General features: G+C 49.0%; 1 protein-coding gene across 1 annotated transcript in view; it reads right to left on the bottom strand.

Moving 5' to 3' along the window:
* Positions 1-21,086, bottom strand: part of POMT2 (protein O-mannosyltransferase 2) — a 40,259-nt gene that overhangs the window by 9,267 nt on the left and 9,906 nt on the right. The window contains exons 3-13 of the mRNA XM_054567223.1: positions 18,891-18,995; positions 17,089-17,197; positions 15,259-15,367; positions 13,548-13,707; positions 12,113-12,219; positions 11,368-11,450; positions 8,855-8,964; positions 6,220-6,286; positions 3,647-3,716; positions 1,578-1,656; positions 305-456 (exon numbers count right to left, since the gene is read on the bottom strand). Coding sequence (XP_054423198.1) covers positions 305-456; positions 1,578-1,656; positions 3,647-3,716; positions 6,220-6,286; positions 8,855-8,964; positions 11,368-11,450; positions 12,113-12,219; positions 13,548-13,707; positions 15,259-15,367; positions 17,089-17,197; positions 18,891-18,995 — 1,151 coding nt within the window. The remainder of the gene's footprint in view (positions 1-304; positions 457-1,577; positions 1,657-3,646; positions 3,717-6,219; positions 6,287-8,854; positions 8,965-11,367; positions 11,451-12,112; positions 12,220-13,547; positions 13,708-15,258; positions 15,368-17,088; positions 17,198-18,890; positions 18,996-21,086) is intronic.

Below are 21,086 nucleotides of genomic sequence, written 5' to 3'. Positions count from 1 at the left end.
CACCCTTACACTAGGCGTGTTCTTGCGTACAGCATTCCCATTTTAGACAGATCTATCAATCCAGGGAGTTGTCACAAAACACACGTACAAGCGTTCAAATGTCCAAACTCATAAAACACCAAAGGAACTCTGGGGCTCTGTGCACTATAACACACCTGGTGCCTTTTCTCCCTCCGCCTCCCACTAAATATATGCAAACATGAGCTGAATGTTGACACTGGAGGAGTGGAAGCTTCTGAAATACTTATAGTGTGAAAGGAAAAGCATGAGCCTCGATTACAACACCAACGCCCCAGAGACTCACCACTTGGGCAGAACCTTTCCTGAGGAGCCCAGGACACAACCTGTGACCAGGTGAATAAAGCGAATTCGACTTCTCAGCACTTTGATCCGGTCTCCAAATTTTCTGTTTATGACCTCGATCCGCCAGAAATCATTTGAGTCCCCTGTCCCATTCTGCCGGATAAATCAAGAAAAAAATCCAAAGAAAGTATATGACTTTACAGAGGACATTCCAAATGCCACCATGTCACAAAGGTCAAAGACTAAAACTGCCCTCAATGGCTGAGGCAGGAAAGGAAACGTGAGGGCCACGGAGACATCCCAAGCGGCGGACACCGCTCCAACACTCACTGCCATTACCAGGGACTGTAGTCCAGCTCCTGGAACTGAAGGCTAATCCTTCACGGCACAGGACAAGTGTTTAAGTTCTAAATAGATGTTTTGCCTCTACACCAAACTCGAGACATCCCCCTGAGCCAACAGAAGTATATTTGGGCCATTTGCATGCAGTCCCCCGGCCCTCTGGACAGTCGCTCATCTAAGCCAGGGCGGCCCGGCCTGGATAGCTTACTTTGGAAGTTAAGACAGTTGTGTCTAATCCTCCTCAGGACAGGCCCAGGAGGGGGAGTTCAGAGTCTCGCCTCTAGCACCCGCTGGGAGGAGCAGACACAGAGGGCTGGGAAGTCTACTTTATGAAACCCAGAATTTTTATTGCTGCACCAAAGCCCCTGGAGGGGAACGTAACTGAGAGTCATGTTACCCACTGGTTGTTTTTGTTTTTAAGTTACTCCCCAAGCCCTAAGTACTCATTGAGCTTCCTCTATTAACTGTATCACCCCAAGGTGGTAAAAATCCAAAAGCAATCGGGTTAATATCCCACTGCAGACAGAAGGAATCCTTAAAAATAAGGCAAATCAGACTCTGGGACCTGGCAAAGGATAAACTTAATTAGTCACCTGGGGTTACACTGTGGGCACACTGTGGGCTTGTTGCTTATGTCCAATGTGATTTTAAAAAGGACCCAAATAGAATTCATATTTGACATTTATTAAGTGAGAGAACATAAAAATAGCATGGTTATAATGGGAGGAGAGAAATGGGAACAAATAGACTTCACAGGCTGCTTTTCCCAGAGCAAGCCTAGCCAAACGCTCCCACATGTTCGGGGAGTTCCTGTGCAGCCTGCAGTCCTTAGGAACATGCTGGCATTCCCGGGAGGCTGGGTTCCACCCCAGGGCCCTGAGCCAGGCCCCACCATTTTTCACATCCTGCTCACACTTCAGTCGCTCACTTACTATGCCATAGCCAGTGACCTGATAGTGCTTCCGGGTCAGGGGAGCCTCATGATAGTGACTGTGCAAGTTCCGGGAAGTCCTGGAAGTGGAAAGAGAGAAGTGCCATTATCTTGAAGAAAAGAGATGTGCAAAGTTGCTTCTTTAACCAAGGATATTTAAGAGTCATCTGTTAGGATTAAAAAAAAAAAAAAAAAGAAATCTGAATATTAAATTCAACATAATAGGAACTTCTTGCCTGTTTACTCACAAGAAATACCCAGAGAATTGGAGAACTGCCCAGACCGTGAGGGACAAATGGCAGGAGTACTGGACCGCATGCCGAGAAACGGGCTCACTTCTAACTTCAGGTGGGAGGGTCGGGGTGGGGAATGACAGCGCCTGGGGGCTCTGAAGCACGCAGCTTGCAGGTGTGGGGAGGAGGAAATGAAAATCTGCAATCTGCATGTGCCTGAGAGAGCAGGCCTCCTCTCTCCCGCCTGCTCGTTCTACTCCCATCACCGGTTTTACAAAGCAGGGATCTGCAGGAGGAGTGGGGGTTTAATTTAGCTTTTATTTACTTTGTCTTACTTTAATCCATAATAAGAAATGTTTATTATAAAAATTTTTGAAATTTTCACAAATAAAATTAAATAACAAGTTTTAATTTATTAATAAAATGAAAAATATTTAATAATAAAATTAAAATTTTAAGTATCCATAATCATAATGACCAGGAAAAACACTCTCACAGCTTTCCCATATATATAATCCCTGATTTTTAAAAATATCTGTATCTGGTAATTCTAGTATACAAAACTTTCTTTTTTAGTCCTCACTGGAGGATATGCTCATTGATTTTAGAAAGAAAGGAAGAGAAGGAGAGAAAGAAGTAAAAAGAGAGAGAGAGAAACATCAACTGTTTGCCTCCCCTATGTGCCCTGACTAGGGATCAAACCCACAACCTTTCTGGTGTGCGGGACGATGCTCCAACCAACTGAACCACCCAGCCAGGGATAGTATATGAAACTATTGAGGGCTGCTTCTGCTATCTATTGTTCCTATTTATTCTTGAATGCTGTGTCCTATCTGCTTGTGTGTTTAGTTGTTTTTTATTGTGTACTATTCACTGTTGCTGAAAAACCATTTATGGGAATGGATGACAATGTCTTCCCCAAAAGATTTACATTTGCTTTTAGCCAGGCAGGTAGAAGACATCACCAATCTACGATCACATTTGTTTAAATTCCTGGCTTGAAGATTTTGAGACCACCCAGGTGAAATGAATTCGGGCACCAAATCCATGTGAGGATAAACCGGTAGTTACATCGTCTCAGGAACCAGAGATAGTGCCTCCCTCCTTCCCCCAAGCCCTTGCAAGCCCTCTGCTCAGCACCAAAGTAACTTTTTCATATTTGGATAGGGCAGATTCACCCTTACCCTGACCTTTTTGGGGCTGCCAATTTGGGGGAAGGGTCATTTGGTGAATTTACAACACTTTGGGTGAACCCAAGGTTTTGACTTTAAAACTTCATCTCTCAAGAGGCAGTCAGAATCAAAGATCGAAACCGCAGACGGTGGGGTCACAGCGCAAGGGTCCCCCTTACTTCCCTCAATTCCCCCTTTCACTTAGCCTTTGGCCTGCTGACTTCTTACTGTCTTGTCAGCTCTTTGGTGCTTTTTAGAAGATGCTTTTACATTATTCTAGTTTTATATTGATATTATTCTTATTAGTCATTTTCAATAAGAACATTGGTTAATAAACTAGCTTGCCATATTCTTGGAAACAGACTCTTACATCTTTCTAAAGGTGGCCACTTAAGAAGCAGTTTTGGGCAAATGAATGTTCTTCTTTTGTCCTCTAAGAAAGACAACTTCAAATGTCAAAGCTCCCCAAAGCCAAAATAGGCAGGCAAAGGCCAGTCAGCTTATTTCATCAACCTTCACAAAAACGGTCCTGCCATCCAGCACAGCACCCTTGTTCCATTCATACAGCCTCAGCCCAATCTGACTGCTGTTCATTTCCAGCTTAAAAAAAAAAACTCCCTACCTTTGGTGCCCATCCCATTTACCCTAAACAGCAAATTACTTACTCTTTATGTTCTAGTCGAATGATGTCTCCATGTCTTACAAACTCCACTGGGAATGAAGGGTCTAGGTGATCTGCCAAGAAGAAACCAGCATTGATAATGAAACCATCCGCTCATTAGGCTAACGTTGGCTGAGGGCCCACTGGTAAAGTTATAGTCCAGGGCATGTGCTCGAGGTACTGTCAGAGCGCTGTGAGGCCGGAGAAGAAGGCCCCCAACTCTTAGAGGACTACAGAAGGGTGTCCCATGGATAATGTTTGAAAAGACTCTAAAAGGAGAGGGAGAATTTTGCCAGGTGACCAAGTGGGGGAAAGGCATAGAGGTAGGAAAGAACAAAACTATCTGATGGTTTCATACGGTTAAGGTTAGGGGGCACAAAGAGTGGGGACAGATAAGTATGTGGACAAGTGGGGCCAGACAACGCATGCCAGGCTAGAAAATGCGGCCTCATCTGACGGGCCCTGAGGTTTCCACTGGAAGGGTTTTAAGCTGGGAAGCCAAGTAGTAATAAGATTTTCCTTTTAGTAGTAAAAAATAGTCTTCCAAAAATTAATTCCATGCAAATCACCATTTTCCCAGCTCTCCTCAAAATCAAATGTTAAACCCTGCAAATTGTACCAGTGATTATCTTGTCCCTGGCAATACACCTGCGAAGTGTGCAGTGAAAAAATGATGAAATGATGATAAAAAGGACTACAGTTGACACTTGAACAACATGGGTTTAAACTACACTGGTCTACTTATACATGGATTTTTTTTTAACTAAATACTGTAGATATATTTTCTCCTCCTTATGATTTTACTTAATAACATTTTCTTTCCTCTAGCTTACTTTACTCTAAGACTATAGTATATAATGCACGTAACATAGAACATACATGTTAACTGACTGTTTATGCTATCCGTGAGGCTTCCTCCAGTCAACAGTAGGCTATTAGTAGTGAGGTGCTGGGGGAGTCAAAAGTTATAGGTGGGTGTCTGACTGCGCAGGAGGCCAGAACCCCCGACCCCCGCGTTGTTCAGGAGTCAACTGTACTCTGTATCATCCAGAAGTTGAAACTGATCAGGATCTAGAAAGGTGATGACAACAGAAGAAGAATCAGCAGTAATCACAGCAACACAGAAGAATCCTTACAACTTTCTATCCCAAACAGTGAGACATCAACACTCAAGGTCAGGAAGACAAATTTAGCAGCACAAATCACTGGCTCTCAGGAGAGTTAGAGGAGTCAACCATAGAGATGCCCACTCTTCTGGGGGCTTCTAAGGTTTCTTTAAAAGATTAATCAGCAAGGTGACTAATCAAAAAAGTCAATGGGGAGGGAAGTTTTATTTCATACATACTTTTCGGGGGGAGACATTTATAGCTATCTCCTCAGTCCATACAGTTTCCACTTCCCATCGTACTGGTAACTATTTGCCTTCACACAAATCCATAGTTGCTTGGGTGAAATGCAACTACTTTACCCTAAAAGCCACAGTGGAGTAACAGACCAGGAATCTTCAAAGATTTGGCCTACGCCCACTTGACTTTCGAAGTAAAGCTGGTCTTCCCTCGTAACACTGCATTGTGATAGGCCATTTAAGTTTGGCCTGTTGAATCAAAACACAGCCAATACCAATGTTAAAACGGTATAGACCGAGAGCCTGCCCAAGAGTGTCATACTCTATATTACTGAGGAGTGGGGTACAAAGGCAGTGACTGGGTATGCCGCATTTCTGATCCACCCCAGCAAGGAGAGGAGGTGGGGAAAGGAACAGAGAAGGCGAAATCAGATGAGCATCTGCCATCTCTCCACAAAGGCTCAGGAGCAGCTGACTCGAGACAGGCGGAGCCAGGGGGTGTTCGCTGAGAAGTCATAGGGGACGCCTGAGGCATAGCACAATCTGCAGGGGCTCAAAGGTGAGTGGGAGGTGCCCTCTGCTCTCTCACAGCCGCAGCAGAAGGCAGAGCCTGCAGGGGCTAGCTGTCTGACCAAAAGAGGAAGATCCAGACACAGTCCACGTCATAAAGCCCAAGAGCCTGACAGGTGTGCCTCCGAGCAGCTTGGCCCAGGCTGGGCAGAGGCAGGTCAGCAGGCACTGAATGAGGTACCAACACCAGCCTGGCGGGCTGTCAGACCCCCGACTGGCCCAGTCCAGGGAGGGCCAGTCGGCAGCTATACTCTGTCATATCAAGACACCTTGAGCTGCACCATATGCTACAGTCTGCAATGCGTGGCATGTTCTAAATTAGAAATGAGACCAGCTGCCATGTGCCCCAGCTGGGGCCATTCGCCAGCCCCTGGCGGCATGTCCAGGTAATCCTCTGGATTAAGTCTGAGCCTTGGCCACGCTCTCTGGCTTCGAAATGAGATTCTGTCTTGCTCACCACTAATCCCTAGGCTGACAAGAGCACTTTGAACATAGTAGGAGCTCAATGAATAATGGTTGACAGGGTGACTGAGACAGGGAAGATGTTGTCAAGGATGCTCAGGAAAACCCACCTCTACACCCTTCTTTTGGAGGCATGAGAAATATTAAGGAGGGCTCAGAGTAGGTAATAAAAAGAAGCATCAGTTCCCTTGCCATGTTACCTGAGTTTATATTATGTTTCTTGACAATCCACAGGTTGTTGTAGTCCTTGTGCAAATAGGTGGTGACCTGGGGGAGGGTGGGGAGAGGGAGGAAGAAGCAGGAAGGAGAACACCATCACTATCAGCACAACCAGCCACAGGACAATCCACAGCAAGCCAGCACTGCTGAAGCCTTTCGGACACCCCAGCCACTAACCCGGGGGGCCACGCTTCCCAGCAGGACTCGGGAGTAGCACTGCTGAGTAAGGTTCTCTCCTTCCTTCTGCATTTAGGGGACTTTTCCCACAAGAGCCTTTTGATCTGTCTCTTTTGTACCTTCCTGCACCTTGTCTTTAAAGGGCCAGCCTCCCAGAAGGAAGAACCGCAAAACCTTGTGCAACAGTCTCCAGTACACAAAGAGGATTTAGTGCATGCCTCAAACTTTCTAAACGAAAAATTCATGCTATTACATTTTCCAGAATGTAGCCAAATGACACCCAAAAGTTCCATAAATATCTCATCCTAGAAGCCTGAAGTTTTAGCCCATAGCCATTTTGTGTACAGTGACTTTACATATGTGTATATGTGTGTACATCCACATGTAATGCTGTGATTGATCTAACAGCAAAAATCCGGAAACAGTACACATGTCCAACAGTGGAGGAATAGTTAACATGATGGCGTGTCCACAGCACAGACTATTACACAGCCACAGCACATGCGTCACAGCTTTTTTTTTTTTTTTTTTTTTTACCAGCACAGGAAAAGGCTTACGAAACGCTGACACCGAAAACAGCCCCCATGTTCCACCAGGCACTGTTCTAGGCGCTGGGCAAGCCTGACCTCTATGCTAGAGCTGCTATGCTGCTGTAAGGCTATCCCTGCCTTACTTACAAGGAATCTGAGGTTAAGTGATTTGCTCAAGGTCACACAGCTTATCAGCTGGCGAGTCAGGATTCAAACTGAGGCAGCTAACTCCACACTCACTCCCGTGGCACAGGCTTTATATACACAATTAGGCCAATTATGTAAACAAGAACATAAACTCCCAGAAACAAAAGAAATACAAGCATTCTCATGCAACATGAATTTTTATAACTCCAATTGGACAAAACATGACTGCTTTACTTGCAAACAGACTTGGAGTTAGCATTTAGGAAAATAATTATGCATGTATTGTGGCTGATCTCAGTGGCTTTGCTTTCTCAGAAAAAAAAATTAGGGATGATGGTATTAAGAATAGCCAGGAAGCTCAAAGATTCCAGTAGCCCACACTCCTGAACAGAAGCTGTATACAGTCCCCCCAGCTTGGACTTGCTCAAGGGCGTGAAGGTTTTGTGGTGCTCCCATGTGCACTCTGGGTATTTCCTGGTTTTTGACGCCTTGTCGGCCTCTTCCAGCGCCGCTGTGAGCACCTTGCACACTGCCCTAACTGCTGCTGCTCCCTGTGGCTCCTTCAGCGGCCCTTCTCCCTCTGTGCGCCCTTTCTGGGCAATGTCACCCAACCCCGCTGTGTCGCAGACACCCATTTGCCACACACTCAGACCCCTCTCCCGTGACCGCCCCGGATCTAAAACACACGAAGGAAATTTCCATCTGCCAGGCCACCCTGCCTCCTTCATTTCTGACTGGTGAAATGTTAGCACACGTACGCCTGGACCTCCAAACCACACAGGGACACAGCTCACCCTTGGCACCCATGGGCCCCTAGGCCCTGACACTCACCCTGGGAGGTACTTCCAGAATCAATTCCTACCCCTGTCCTCCACTCGCCATCCTTTGTCACGATCATTGCCTCCTAACTGGTTCCTGGCCTCCTGTCTGCCCCTCCTTCGATCCATCACACTCTTGCAGGAGTTACCTTTCTACACGAGAGACCTAATCACATCTCGTCGTAATTTTCAATGTCTCCCCTGTGTCTATGGACAACGTCAAATCTACTGTAACACACAAGGCCTCCCGCAATCTGACCCCACCAACCTCTCCAATGGCCTGCTTCTCCCTCCCAGGCACCGCCCACCACAGCCACACCCCCACTCCTTCCGAGGACAGGGACACACTCAGACAACACTCAGGCACCTCCCAATGTGCACTCTACCCATATTATCTCAGTTACTCCCCACAACCACCACCCTATGATGGACAGAGGAACTACTTATTTTCCCCAATTTAAAGCTAAGGATACAGAAAGGTTAAGGAGTTTGTTCAGTCATACTTCAGTGCAACCAGGACTGAACCCCAGATAATCTAGCCTGGTGCCCGGGTCTGTGTTTACAACCACCACACTTTACTCATCATCTGCTCCGTGCCAGGCACTGGAGCCTCCTAGGAGCTAACAATCAAGGAGCAAAGAGACAGGAGGAAGGCAGCACTCCCAAGTCAATGTAGAAAGGGCTACCAAAGGGCGCCAAAGGCACCCAGCCTGGCACCAGGGAGAGGTGGGTCACGGAGGCCAGAGGGGCGCACCTAAGCTGAGGCCTAGAGAAGCTCGAGTTGGCCAGAGAAAAGAGGAGAAGGGTGCAGGAGGAGGAAGAATGTTTTAAGCAGGGGAAACAGCACAGGCGCAGGAGGGGGGAGGCAGGAAAGGGAATGGCAGGTTCAGTACCACAGACAGTGTGGTGTCGCTGCAACAAAAGTGCACAAAAGCCTTGCTGACCTGCTGCTGGCGGGCGCCAACGCCCTCAGGATAGAGGTGCCTGTGGGAGTGGAGATAGCCGATGGCCATCCGCAGGTTCTTCACGGTGATCACGGAGCCGTAGGCCAGGTCTAGGAGGAAGGCAGTGGAGGGCATGAGCAGGCGCGGTGCGGGAAGCCGGGGAGCCGCCAGGACTGGGAGAGGCCTCCCCAGCCCCAGGGCTCACCACCCTCTCTCAGACTCCGCCAGGCCCAGGACTGCCTGCGACAGGACCACAGCTGCCTCCTCACTCCTACTGGTCAACTCAGCCACCTCGGGAGGGCGTTCCCTGCAGGGTGCCCCGCCCCTCACTTCAGAGGAAGCTGGGTAGCAGCGAAGTTATCAAAGCATTGTTTCTAATAGCGAAGGATTTGAAACAATGTCCTTCAGTCAAGACCTGGACATACATTCAATGGAATAAAGGAAGGAGCACTTTATGCCTTTATCTGGAGTGTTCTCCAAGATACAATGTTATGACAGATTGTGAAGACAGTTTTGTGCTTTTGAATCTCGTACCATATGAAGAAACTGTTTTATGGTATTGGGGTATTTTTTCACTCTGCATTAAAAGGAAAAAAAACAAACATCCCCTTCTCCTGCAGGCCCTGGGTTACTGACAAGGCTCATTTCCTTTTTACTGTCCCTCTTTTCTCAATTCCCCCCAAACCTGGCTTCCCTGCCACTCCCAGGCCACTGGAACAGGTCTCAGTCCACCAGAGATGCCCTGCTCCTGTCTTCCTTTGTTCTTTCAACTGGTCAAAAGACTGTACCAAATACATGTGGATCCCACGGCAGAGGGGCTGGCTGCAGCCATGGCGAGGCCCAGCCCAGCCCTGGGGAGGTGGCTGCACGCGCTGATGAGCACAGATGGCGGCAAGCGCTCCGGCAAAGGTGTGACAATGTGCCACACAGTGGGAACCAAGAGCAGGGAAGGAAGAATTCCTGCCCCAGGAGTAAGGAGAGGACAGCTTGACGGAACAGACGATGGCTGAGCGAGGCTTTTTAAACGACAAAGAGGAATTTGCGAGCACCCACAGCTCCATTTTCTAAGTGCCAAGTGCAGACCGGCACAGGCAGCCCGGGGTGCTGCCTACCACCTTTGCTTTTAGAAATGCTCTCTGTCCCTCCTCCTCAGCCCCATGCTCCCTCATGAACCACTCCTCCGCAGCCTCCTCCCCTAGGCCCCTGCGTCCTGCATCCCCAACAGCCTGACCTCAGCCTGTCCTCTTCCTCTTTCTAGTTTCCTTATGGGCCACAGCCACAGCCGCAGCCCCAAGCCCACTGGCCCCATTGCCTGGATTTCCCCAAGCATCTGAAGGCCACCTCTCCAATGCAGAACTCAAAACCTACCTTCTCAAACCAACTTTTTCGCCTGCTTTCCTATTTCTCATTCTGTTCGCCGTCTTAAAGGGCTCACTGTGCAAGGCATCAGAGAGACTAAAAGACACAGTCCTTGCCTCTAGGAAACAATCGGTTGGGCTCAGCCCTTAGGGACATCTTCGTCCTCCCGCCCGCCCGAGATCTCCCTCATACACGCCCATCCGCCTTCCCTCTGTGGCTGCTGCCACCCCGCCCAGCTCAGTGCCTGCAAGAGCTCTGCAGAGGCTGCCTCCTGCCCTCCGCTCCCTTGCCATCCCATACTTTGCCACCAGTGCCTTCTCCCTACAGCACGCCTTCCTGGCCTCCTCCCTGCCCAATCACCTCCACCAGGTCTCAGTGCCTGTGTAATGAAGTCAAACACCTCATCCTGGCGTTTCAAACCCTCAAAATTTGGCCACACCTACCTTTTCTACCTTGTCTTCCAGTACTTTTCTGCATATAATCTGTGCCTTGAGTTTTTCCCTGTCCTTGGCCTTCATCATGCTGACTCTTCTGCCTGATATGCCCTTTCTTCCCTCTCCATCTGTTGAAAGCTACCCATTCTTCCAGGACCTGACTCCAAGGCAGTCCACTCCGTGTACCTCCAGGCCCCTTGAACCCCCGGCAGAACTTCTCTCTCACACCCTTCAATCCCCATCTCTCTGTGTTCCCTCTTTGTATACTTAACGCACAGAGCTGCACCGTGTAGAGATACTCTACACCAGGCTCTGTGCTCTGGAGGGCATCCCTCTACAGCCCCCAGTGTGGCTAACACTTGCTCAGTTACGACCTGTGAACGAGGGAATGCACGCGAGTCCCTGAATGTCATGGCGGACACTGGCCCGTGGCCCTGAAGGTCCTTGTTCTTTCATCAGACTCTCTCCTCTGGCCCCCCACAGAGCTGGCCTTGATGCTCTGGCGGCCACAATGGAGAAGCTCCTCCTTAGGGTCAGCTTGCAGGACGTCCACCTTCCTGCATCCTGACTTGCTCTCTTGAGTATTCATTCTAGAAATAACTGGATCTTTCTCCCACTCTGCCACCTGCAGGCTGAAATAACTCAAGCTATCATACGTTTCTTTTCTAATTCAGCTCCCAGAAAACCCTGCTGCCCTGGGTGAAGGCCGGGGACACTCACATTCAGGGATGGAAGCGTTGTGAAGGCTGTTTCCCGAAAGCCGGGCCTGGAAGGCAGAGCTGAAGAAGCCATCGCCAGGGCCGCTGTGGGGGGGCAGAAGCAGGGAGGGCCGGGTCAGTGGAGGGGATCGCGCGCTCCCGGCAGCCCCAGAAAAAGCCCTGCTCGGTTAGTTTGAAGAAGTACAACCAGAGTGGCGGTGAGGCATCATGAGACAAGCACGGCCGATGGAGGAGGAGAACGGAGGTCCAAATCCCAAGTTACTAGCGAGGTGACTTTGGAAGACACCTAACTGTGCTTAGCCTCAGCTCCCCATTTATAAATTGGGGACTTAAAAAAAAATCAAAAGAACTCAAAAATGATTACGACTAAATGAGACAACGGATACAAAATGCTGCACATAGTTCCTGACCCTTAGTAGCTACTCATTAAATGGGAGCTGCTGTCGTTGTTATTGTCAGCCTCGCCCCACCTGCACAGCCTTATGGTGGCCCATCCCCGCTAAGCACAAGGGGCTTCGTTTAGGGATAAGGGGCTTTCGGCTGTTAGGAAATCCTTTATGGGGGGTGTTGGCCTTCCAGAGCACTTTGGATGCCCAAAAGATAGACCCTAGAAGAAAACAAACAGGAAAACCCCCTGGGCCCCCTCCTATCATCCCGACCACAGACCCGAGAAGCCACACGGCCCACCGGCGGGCTTAGAGGCATGAGGAAACCCAGAGCGAGAGGCTGGGTGGGCCCTGCTGTACCTTTTATTCAGCACCACGAAGTGAATGGCGTACGTGGCCGTGTAGAGAGCCAGGGGCAGCGCGACGAGGCACAGGATACGAGCAGTCAGGTGTTTTCCCACAGCCGCCTGCAAACAGCCAGTGTGGGGGGTTGGGCACGTGGGGCTGAGTTAGTCCTTATACCTCATATGTGCGCTATATATAACCTTTTATCTGTAAGTCGTAATCATAAAAAAACAATGAAACAAAGAAAGAAAGGAAACAAACGACCATAAAGAATATGTGGGAAGCCCAGCCTTTCCATGACCCCCAACCACTGCAACAGTGCGGGGGACTGAACGTGAGCCGGTCCTCTGCTGCCTGTCCAGCCCTCGCTCTGGACCCGGCCGTCACTGCGCCACCCGCCAAGCGCTGCCTGTATCTCCAGCATCGTCACTCATCCGTCCCCTCGACATCCCAGTCACTGACTGGCTCCCCGCACTTTCCCCGAGCTTCCTGCTCTCAGTCAGCCCACTCATCACGGGATTAACTGCTCCTTATTTTAACCTCAGACCTCAGCTTCTCCCTGGAAGCCCTGCTGTGTCACCTGAGACTGGGCCCATGCCCTCCTCTGTGCTCTCACAGAACTTGTTGGATGAGCTGTAATCGCCTGTTTACTTATTTCTCTTTCTTTCCGTTGTCTCCGGTGGGCGGGGATGTTTGTTTTATTCATCTGCATATCGTGCCTCACACTTAGTGGAGAGCTTGTCTATGGCTCCTGAATGAACAAGTGAACTTGCCGGGACTCGGTTCAAAGGCAATGGAGAAACGTCATAATAAGACAGTTCAGGCCCGGAGTCTTCCTCGCCTCAGTCTGAACCCTAGATCTGCCTCTTGCTACCTGTCTGACCTGGGGAATTTTATTACCTCTCTAGGTCTCGATTTCCTCATTTGTAAAGAGAGGGTAATAACTACCCACCGCATAGGATTGCTATGGAAATAAAATGACATAATGAAGGCAAAGCATTTTTCATAGTGCCTGGCACAGAATCAGCCCTTAATAAATAATAGTGTAATAAGCCCTAACGGCCCTCACTGGCTTCCAAATCTGGGAACCCTGAGTCAGGGAAAGAAAACTGTGAGTTGGGAGAGGTGCCCTAACCATTTTACCTCAGGTCCCATGCAGCCACACATTTGGCAAGAGCCCAACTGGACAGGATCTCCTGGCTGAGTAGTTTACAGAGCATTAAAAAAAACATCGCAGAAACAAAGGCCAAAAGAGAATTTCGAGAATGTTAGTCCACCCTCCCGCTTTACACCTCTCCAGCCTCTCGGCCATGGCCCAGTCCCTGCTGCCCTGCAGCCTCAGGCCCAGGACACGGCCGCTCCGCGCTGGCTGCACGGGCAGAGAAAGCGCCTGGCTCTGCTGAGCGACGCTGGGGAGCAAAGGCATTTCTGCAAGCACTTGGCTTCTCACCAGTGAAAGACTGAGGTCTCCGAACAGCTGCCAAAGGTCTGCCACGGTGTTCCACCCCACTTGCAGGATGATAAAGAGGCCAACAAACTTGACCCCTAAAGCACCAGCCAGATTAATGCCAGTCAGGCTGAGCCAGAACCACCAGGGGGCAGAGAAGGGCCTGAAAACCAACAAGACAGAGTTCAGTGTGGCAGCTGGAACCCAATTCAACAGCAAGGGCAGCAGCAGGAAAGGGCAGAGGTGCTGGGACGCTGAGAGGCTGTGCCGTGCCCTCCATTCGAGGGCTCCTAACCTCGGGGACCATGTGGCTCCCAGGGGCCTATGGTTTGGGGAACCCCGGAGACTGAAGGAAGCACCATGTGAGAGTGAGCGGGGTCTTTTTTGGGCAGTTGGGTCATGGGTTTCTTGGCTAAGTGCAGAACTTCAAGTAAACAAGAGGCATATTTTCAGGAGTAACCCGTCATGTGGAGGTCAGAGGGAAATCCGGAGGAGCCACTGGGTTCAGTCAGCTCCTTTGTGTCACCTCCAGACCTTGTAAAAGCCAGCATTTCTTGGGCACTTACTCTGTGTCAGGCACTGTTCCAAGTACTCCACACGTATGAACCTTTAACCTCCACTAACCCCATGACATAGATCCTGTCATTATCCTCGTGTGTAACACGAGGAAATCAAGTAGAGACAGGTGAAGTGATATAGCTGGCAGGCACGGTTCCAGCCCGGGCAGCCGGGCCCAAGGTGTGCTGAACTTAGAGCATCCAGCACACTGTGCTGCGATCTTCTGATGGGCTGGCTGCCTCCCCTGCCTCCGTGAACGCTCCTTAGCAGCCCAAACGCGAGCATGTGGCACCTCCAGCTCCCAGCGCAGTACCTGGCATGTAGTGCGTATTCAAGGAACGGCAGGGGGAAGTGAGCGTGGCAGAAACAGAAGATGACCCAGAGCCAGAGGGAGCTGGTGGCCACTCATCAGGCTCTGCTAGCATAGCATCATTTAACGAGCTCCACCGCGGGGAGACCAAGCTGACTTCTGGAAAAGCCTAGGTGGGGCCAGTTCTTTCGGTTTGCATAGAATGACTGACCTAGTCTACCCTCTCAGAGGCAGAAGAATGATCTGAAAAAGACTATCCTGGGGGAAGGCCAGGCCCTCCATAACAGCTTTATAATTTAGCAGGCCTGCAGGGATCCTCTTGACTGCTATGGGTCATTCGAGCTAATCTTTATATACATTATTCCCATCGCTGGGGCAGAACTGGCTGTAACAACCACTGAGGATGGGGAGACAAACAGTTCCCGGGCAGAACCTCTTCTGGGTCCCTCCCCTCTAGATGGAGAATGCGAAGGATAAAGTTGTCCTGGGATCTCCTAACCAGCACCCGTGCCCAGGGGTGGCATATAAGACAGTGGGAAGGCATGAGGACCCCTTCATAATCCATAAACCCCTACCGAAATCCCCCCCACTGTAAAAATGATATTCTTGAAAACTATAATCGACATTTTCTTAGTCTTATATAAAGCAAACATAAAAGTATAGAAAACTTTAAAATCTATTTTTATGATCTAAAATAGGCAATCTAAGTTTTTTAAAATGTTGGCTGGCCTTATACTCAGCCTCAAGACAAGTCCTCTAGACACCCGCCCCGTCCCTGGCCATTACAGAAATTCTGGAGCTGCCGCAGCTTCTGACCCTCCCACTCCCAAAGACAGCGTCTCTGACCTGCCAGCACAGGAGTTGTACTTGACCATGCTCAGCATGGCCGCCATGATGAAGAACATCAAGATGGGGTCAAGGAGGATGTACTGGGACAGAGTCAGGCATCCCGTGTCTGCAAAACATGAGCTCAGTGGTCAAAAAGTGGAATCAGAGATGGGTCCCCTGAGAACCAAACACCCCGGCAACAAGGAACAGTCCCCCTCATGCTTCACTGCACGGAAGCATTTATGCAGTCTAGACGAGACGGGCCACTGAGTCACCACTGAGTCATCGGGGAGGGGGACGGCCACAGCTCTGGGTTGCACCAAAGCGCAATGATAGAGAAGTGTCTCACACTGCCTCCAGGCTCTTGACCCAAGGAAGCATCGTGTCACTCATTCAGACAGAGCGGTCCTGAGACACGGGCTCCGGCTCACTTCAACTATCAACAAGGGAATTCTGCCACTTTGCTATTGCAGTCACAAACAACCTACGCCTAGGATAGAGCCTTCCTGTTTTACATGAGGTGTATGTTACATACAAGTGCCAAAGTGATTTTTTGAAACTAAAATTTCATGACATCATGCCCTTTCTTAAAACTCTCCCATCTCACTCAGACTAACAAACTCCTCACGTCACTGCCAAAGCCTGCATGGTCTCCCTGTCTATGCGGCCCCCTCTCCTAACACCTCTGCCTCACTCACTCCACTCTGGCCCCACAGGCCTCCCTGCTGTTCCACCAAGTGCCGCCTTGCACCAGGACCACCGCACACGCCGCTCCCTCCGTCTGAACACTCTTCCCTCGCATCTCTGCGTGGCTTCATCATTTGCTCAAGGCCGTCTCCTCAGGGAGCTCTTCCCTGACTGCCCTACGGAAAACAGGACCGCTCCCCCAGACTCTATTCTTTACCCTACCGTACTTTCAACATAGCACTTACTGCTTAGGATGTTACATTACAGACTTAGTAACTTACTGGCTTACTTACTGTCTGCCCCTCTAGTGAGTACGCGCCAAGGTAAGTGTCTCACCCATGCATCCTCCGAGGCCAGGGAAAGTGGCCTAACACAGCGGAGGTGCTTAAAAACAGTTGCTGAATGGAAAAAATAAGATGAATAAATGACTGAATGGATAGCTAAAAAGGGGAATTAAAGACACAAGGAAAAAGCCGCCAACCCTCTACAGAGAGGCCTTGTAATCTTGCAACATACCTTTCAAAATATGGCCAGAACCACCCCTAAAATACCCACCTAAAGTGGTCTGGGCTTCTTTAAATGTTAAGCGCTTTAAGGTCATGAACTCACTTTCAGAAGAGCAAGGCTAGCAATAGGATTGATTTCTACCAATTGGCTCTCATTTACCCATATGTGGATTATCCGCAGAAAATATTTAAGTTCCCATTTTATTATCCCCTGCTACCCAGCTACTTCTGAGGCATCTGCCCATGCATTCATCTAAAATTAGCACAAACTAATCTTGATAGTAACCTAAGAGAAGCAGGATTAGAATTGTCAGCCTCCTTCACACACACACACACACACACACACACACACACACACACACACTCTTCTCTTCTTATCCAGTCCAAACTCAAATGTGGATAACCTGGAGATCGTCTATTCCTTGGGATTACCCATGCCATCTCTCCCTTTCAATAATGTAAAGGCTTGCTACATGTAAGCATTTATGTATGTAAGTGTTACCAGTGAATAAAATAAGATGTGTGAAACATTTCTTCAATCCTAAAGTTATTTAAGAACTGGGCCCACAGACAACGTCTTTGGACGTGTTGATTTCCAGGCACATTCACAGCGCACTAGTCAGTTGCCTGAGAAACATGGTGTAAGATGACTTACCAAAGGTGAGGAGGGCAGCAGCGAGCAGCGCCGCCGGGAGGGACTGGGACAGCTCCAGCACAATGAGGTAGGCGAAGGGGATCAGCAAGGAGCCGAGGAAGGCACAGAACTGTGGGAAGAAAAGAGAAGCAGTCAAGTAACCCGCTAAGCTAAGCCTCAGGGGCCGACTTGACTTGGTACAAACTCGGGTTTGAGATGGGGGGCCCTAACGAGGGCAGATGTGGTGACTTAAAACCACCTGGAACACGTATAAATGAGAAAGGGCTGATCATCAAATCAAGGAACATTTGTGTCCCGCTGAGCATGGACTTGTGCACTGACATGAAAGCAGCCAGGCTCAGCCAGGAGGGTGTGGGCAGGAGGGCACAGGGGCTTCGCGCGGGCGATGCCGAGGCAGGGTTGTTCCACCTCTGCTGGCTAGCTGTGACCCCCGAGAAAGCCACCTCTCCCTCTGTACCTCAGCCTCCCCGCTGTGTAATGTGAAGGATAATCATAGGTTCACTCTGAAGATTAAAGGACCTAAAGTGTATTAACACACAGGAAGTACTTGATCAACATTAGCTTCTGTTACAAAACTGTGGTACAAGAAAGACATCTCTGAAAGTGCTTTAATATTTTAGAGAATTATATTGTTATTCCTGTTATTTCTCCTTTGGCCCTTTTCTTCGGTCATACCAGCAATAGCTCTTTAATCTACAGATTGTATTTTAATTTTAGAAAACAGGTTGCTTCATACTTCAGTATCTGGAGGGTTATTTTGTTTTGTTTTGTTTTGTTTTGTTTTTAATCATAAGCCTTCTCTGTACCTCCCTACTTTGTCCATCAAAATAGACAAGCCCAAGGGAATGAAAATTCTCACATTTGGGTTGTCACTTTGTCAACAGAAAGCAAGGTGCTCTAGTGTGAATGAGGACAAGGATAATCATTTGGCCTTCGCAAGTCCACAGTGAGTCAGGCCTATACCCAATTATGCACACTATATGGTGTTCAAAAGGCATTAAGAAGACACAGGGTCACTTAGAATATGAACCTGAGGGTATCAGACACTTCTTGTTAAGTGTGGTATGATATGGCCATGCAAATTATCCAATGATTAGCCCAAATAAGCACTTTGCATTTATCTAAAGTGCGTGAGCTTCTCAAGGAAAGGGGTTTGTAAATGCAATGTGCTTTGAGAGCCCCACGTTGAAGGTCAGCCTCTTCAGGCTTCATTTGGCTCCAGGCCTGGGGTCCCCACAGTGCTCCATCGAGGCTGGAGCTGGACTCAGGGCACAGAGGTGACCGGCACGCACACGGCCTCCCTTCAAAGACTGGAGAACCCGCTGCGTGTGCCCGAAACCTTCATGGGAAAGAAGCAGAATCTGGTGACAGGAGTGTGGGGACGCATGAATCGTAAGAAAAGGCCCTGAGAGATGTGCGACGCTCCGGCAACTGTGGTCCGAGAGAGCAAGAATGTGCAGTCTGCTGGGCCGGGGCCGAGGCTGGGACCACAGGAGGCTCCCGGCTGCCCGGGCCCCAGGCTGCTCTCCCACCTGCAGTCTGATGCCTCTCATGGCAGGTTAACCCGGGGCAGGGTGGGCTTGCTCCTGCGTACGTAACCTCCACTTTACCTGCGGCCTCCCCTTCCCTTCTTACCCACACCAGCACTGACTCTCTGCTACAGGGAACGGGTCCAATCATCCCCCCCGCCCCAGCGTCCGTTCATCCGCCCCTGCCTCCACTCCGGGCCTTCCAACTGCAACCCTTCTGACTGAGCGCGGCCCCAGGGTCCAGTGAGGCTATGTCAAGCCAGGAAACCTTACTCCTCTCATTCCCATGTAGCTGTGATGCTCATATTTGTCCCCAGGCTTCTGGAACATAAAGGTGCCATCATATCCACTCAGGTAGCCAGCAAGGCCTATCAGCATCTGAGAGAAAGAGAACAAACCAAAAAAAAAAAGAGACCTTTGAGAGGCAATTCCTCCATCCCCTGAACCTCCCTCCAGCTGCACCCAGACTCTGACTTCCCTTGACAACGGTCCATAGAGGGAGTTGACAATGTGACATTTTCTCCTGCAGCTGTTGCAAAGCAAAGAATCTTCTGTCTATACAGCTCACTGCCTGAAACAAATCCTCTCTTGTATTAAGACCAAGTTCTTGGGAGCGGTGCAGACTGAACGCTTAGGAAGAAAAAGTCCCGAGCAGGGCCCCAGAGGCGCTCTCACCCGGCCGCTTTCATTGCTAGAAGATAAACCTGACAGCTCACGGGCCAGGCCACAGACAGGGGCTGATTCCCGGGGGCCGGGCCCACTGGAAGGCAAAGGAGGCTCCAAGTCAGGCTGAGGAGGGAGAAAAGTGGCCACGTTTCTACACACGAGGAATAGAGAGAAGAGGAGAAAATGGAAAAGAGGGAAAGCAGCTGCATTTTCCCAGGAGGGAAGAATCCCAGTGGGAAAAAATGCCAAAAGGCCAGAGACTGGTTTCTCCTTTTTCCAGTATTCCAGAGGGAGGCAACCTTGGCACATCACAAACTAGAACAAATCAACCGTAAACTAAGACGCAAATCCTTCCAAATATATGACAGGATCAGCCTCTTTCTATTTTCCTTGGCTGCCAACAGTGTAGAATCTTCTTTTCACACAAGCAATCAGAGGCAGTTCAAACGTAAAAACTGCCAGCAGATTCCAAGCATCTGTAACAGCCCCAGGCTGCCCCCTGTTCCAGCGGGGCTTCGGGGGCAAGGGGCAGACTACACTGGCCGTGTGGAGGGAAAGCCCCCTCAGCAACACTGCGTGGGGGGGCTTGGATTTGGACCGCTAACCAGCTCACCCTTTTCTCTAAGTAGTTCTAAACAGAGTCACTCTCTATAGCCCAGGTCAGGTTGGGAAGCCAAAGTTCAGCAGTAATGATTAATGATTACAAAGCCTTTTTTTTTAAAGGAAGAATCCCAGGGTCCATAAGTTAATCTAATATAATTAACTTAATATAAAGTAATAAAAGGTATTGAAAATAGACAGAGTTATCCAAATACCCAGATGAATTACAACTGACAGGTGACGGTCAAAATGGATGTTCCTCCCCACCTGGGGTCTCAGAGGACAAACCTGCCTGGTGGCTGGTCCAGCACAGAGAACGGCACAGGTGGTTTGGGTCTCTGCGCCCCACAGGCCAGCTCTCAGATCGTGCACAATACTCACTATCTCTGAGCTACAGGTAGTAAGATGGGGGATGCGAGGCTAAGAGGTGATGGTAGAGGCAAAAACACCTGGCACTATGTTAAGTACCCAAGAGGCGCTCAGAATCCTGCTCCCTCTGAGTTCCCTTAAGGTTAAAAGTAACCCTGAGCTAATTCCTGACTAAATAACTCCTTCAAATCAAGAAGAAAAAGAACAACCTATGAGAAAAATGGGCAAATTCATAGAAACCAAAATACAAATGACTAATAAACACATGAAAAAGAAATGCTCAACCTAACTCATCAAGACATGCAAATGAAAACAGTGGTATACCATTTTTTACTCTCAAATGGGCAGTTTTGACAGTATAGTCATAGCGGTGCTGGCATTTGTGTCGGGAGGCAAACACCCTCACACACTGTTGGTGGGGCTGCCTATTATCACAACATCTTTTCAGGAAAACTTAGCAGCATCTAACACCAATTTAAATGTCCATTTGTCTCTTTAGTTTGCCTGCTCAGAATCTTTTAGACACACCTGCATAACTATAAAAAGACAGAGGTACAAGGATGTTTGTGGAACATCTTCTGTTATGGTTAAAAACTGAAGACAACACAAATGCCCACCAACTGAAGAGAGGTAAAGTAATCTGTGGCACAGCTATATAATGGAATAATATACATCATTAAAAAGAATGGAGTACATTTTTATGTCCTAACATGGAAAGAAGATACGTCATGTTTAAAATACAAGTTGCCGAACAATTTTAGTCTGATTCCATCTGCATAACATGTTGTTCATGTGAACAAATATTTGTTTGTGTATAAATATATACACACTTCC

This window comes from Pteronotus mesoamericanus, unplaced genomic scaffold (assembly GCF_021234165.1).
Source record: "Pteronotus mesoamericanus isolate MK-2021 breed Mesoamerican mustached bat unplaced genomic scaffold, CSHL_Meso_final contig_182, whole genome shotgun sequence".
Classification (NCBI taxonomy): domain Eukaryota; kingdom Metazoa; phylum Chordata; class Mammalia; order Chiroptera; family Mormoopidae; genus Pteronotus; species Pteronotus mesoamericanus.
Note: the sequence above shows the minus strand (reverse complement) of the source record. Positions and strands in the feature narration are given on the sequence as shown.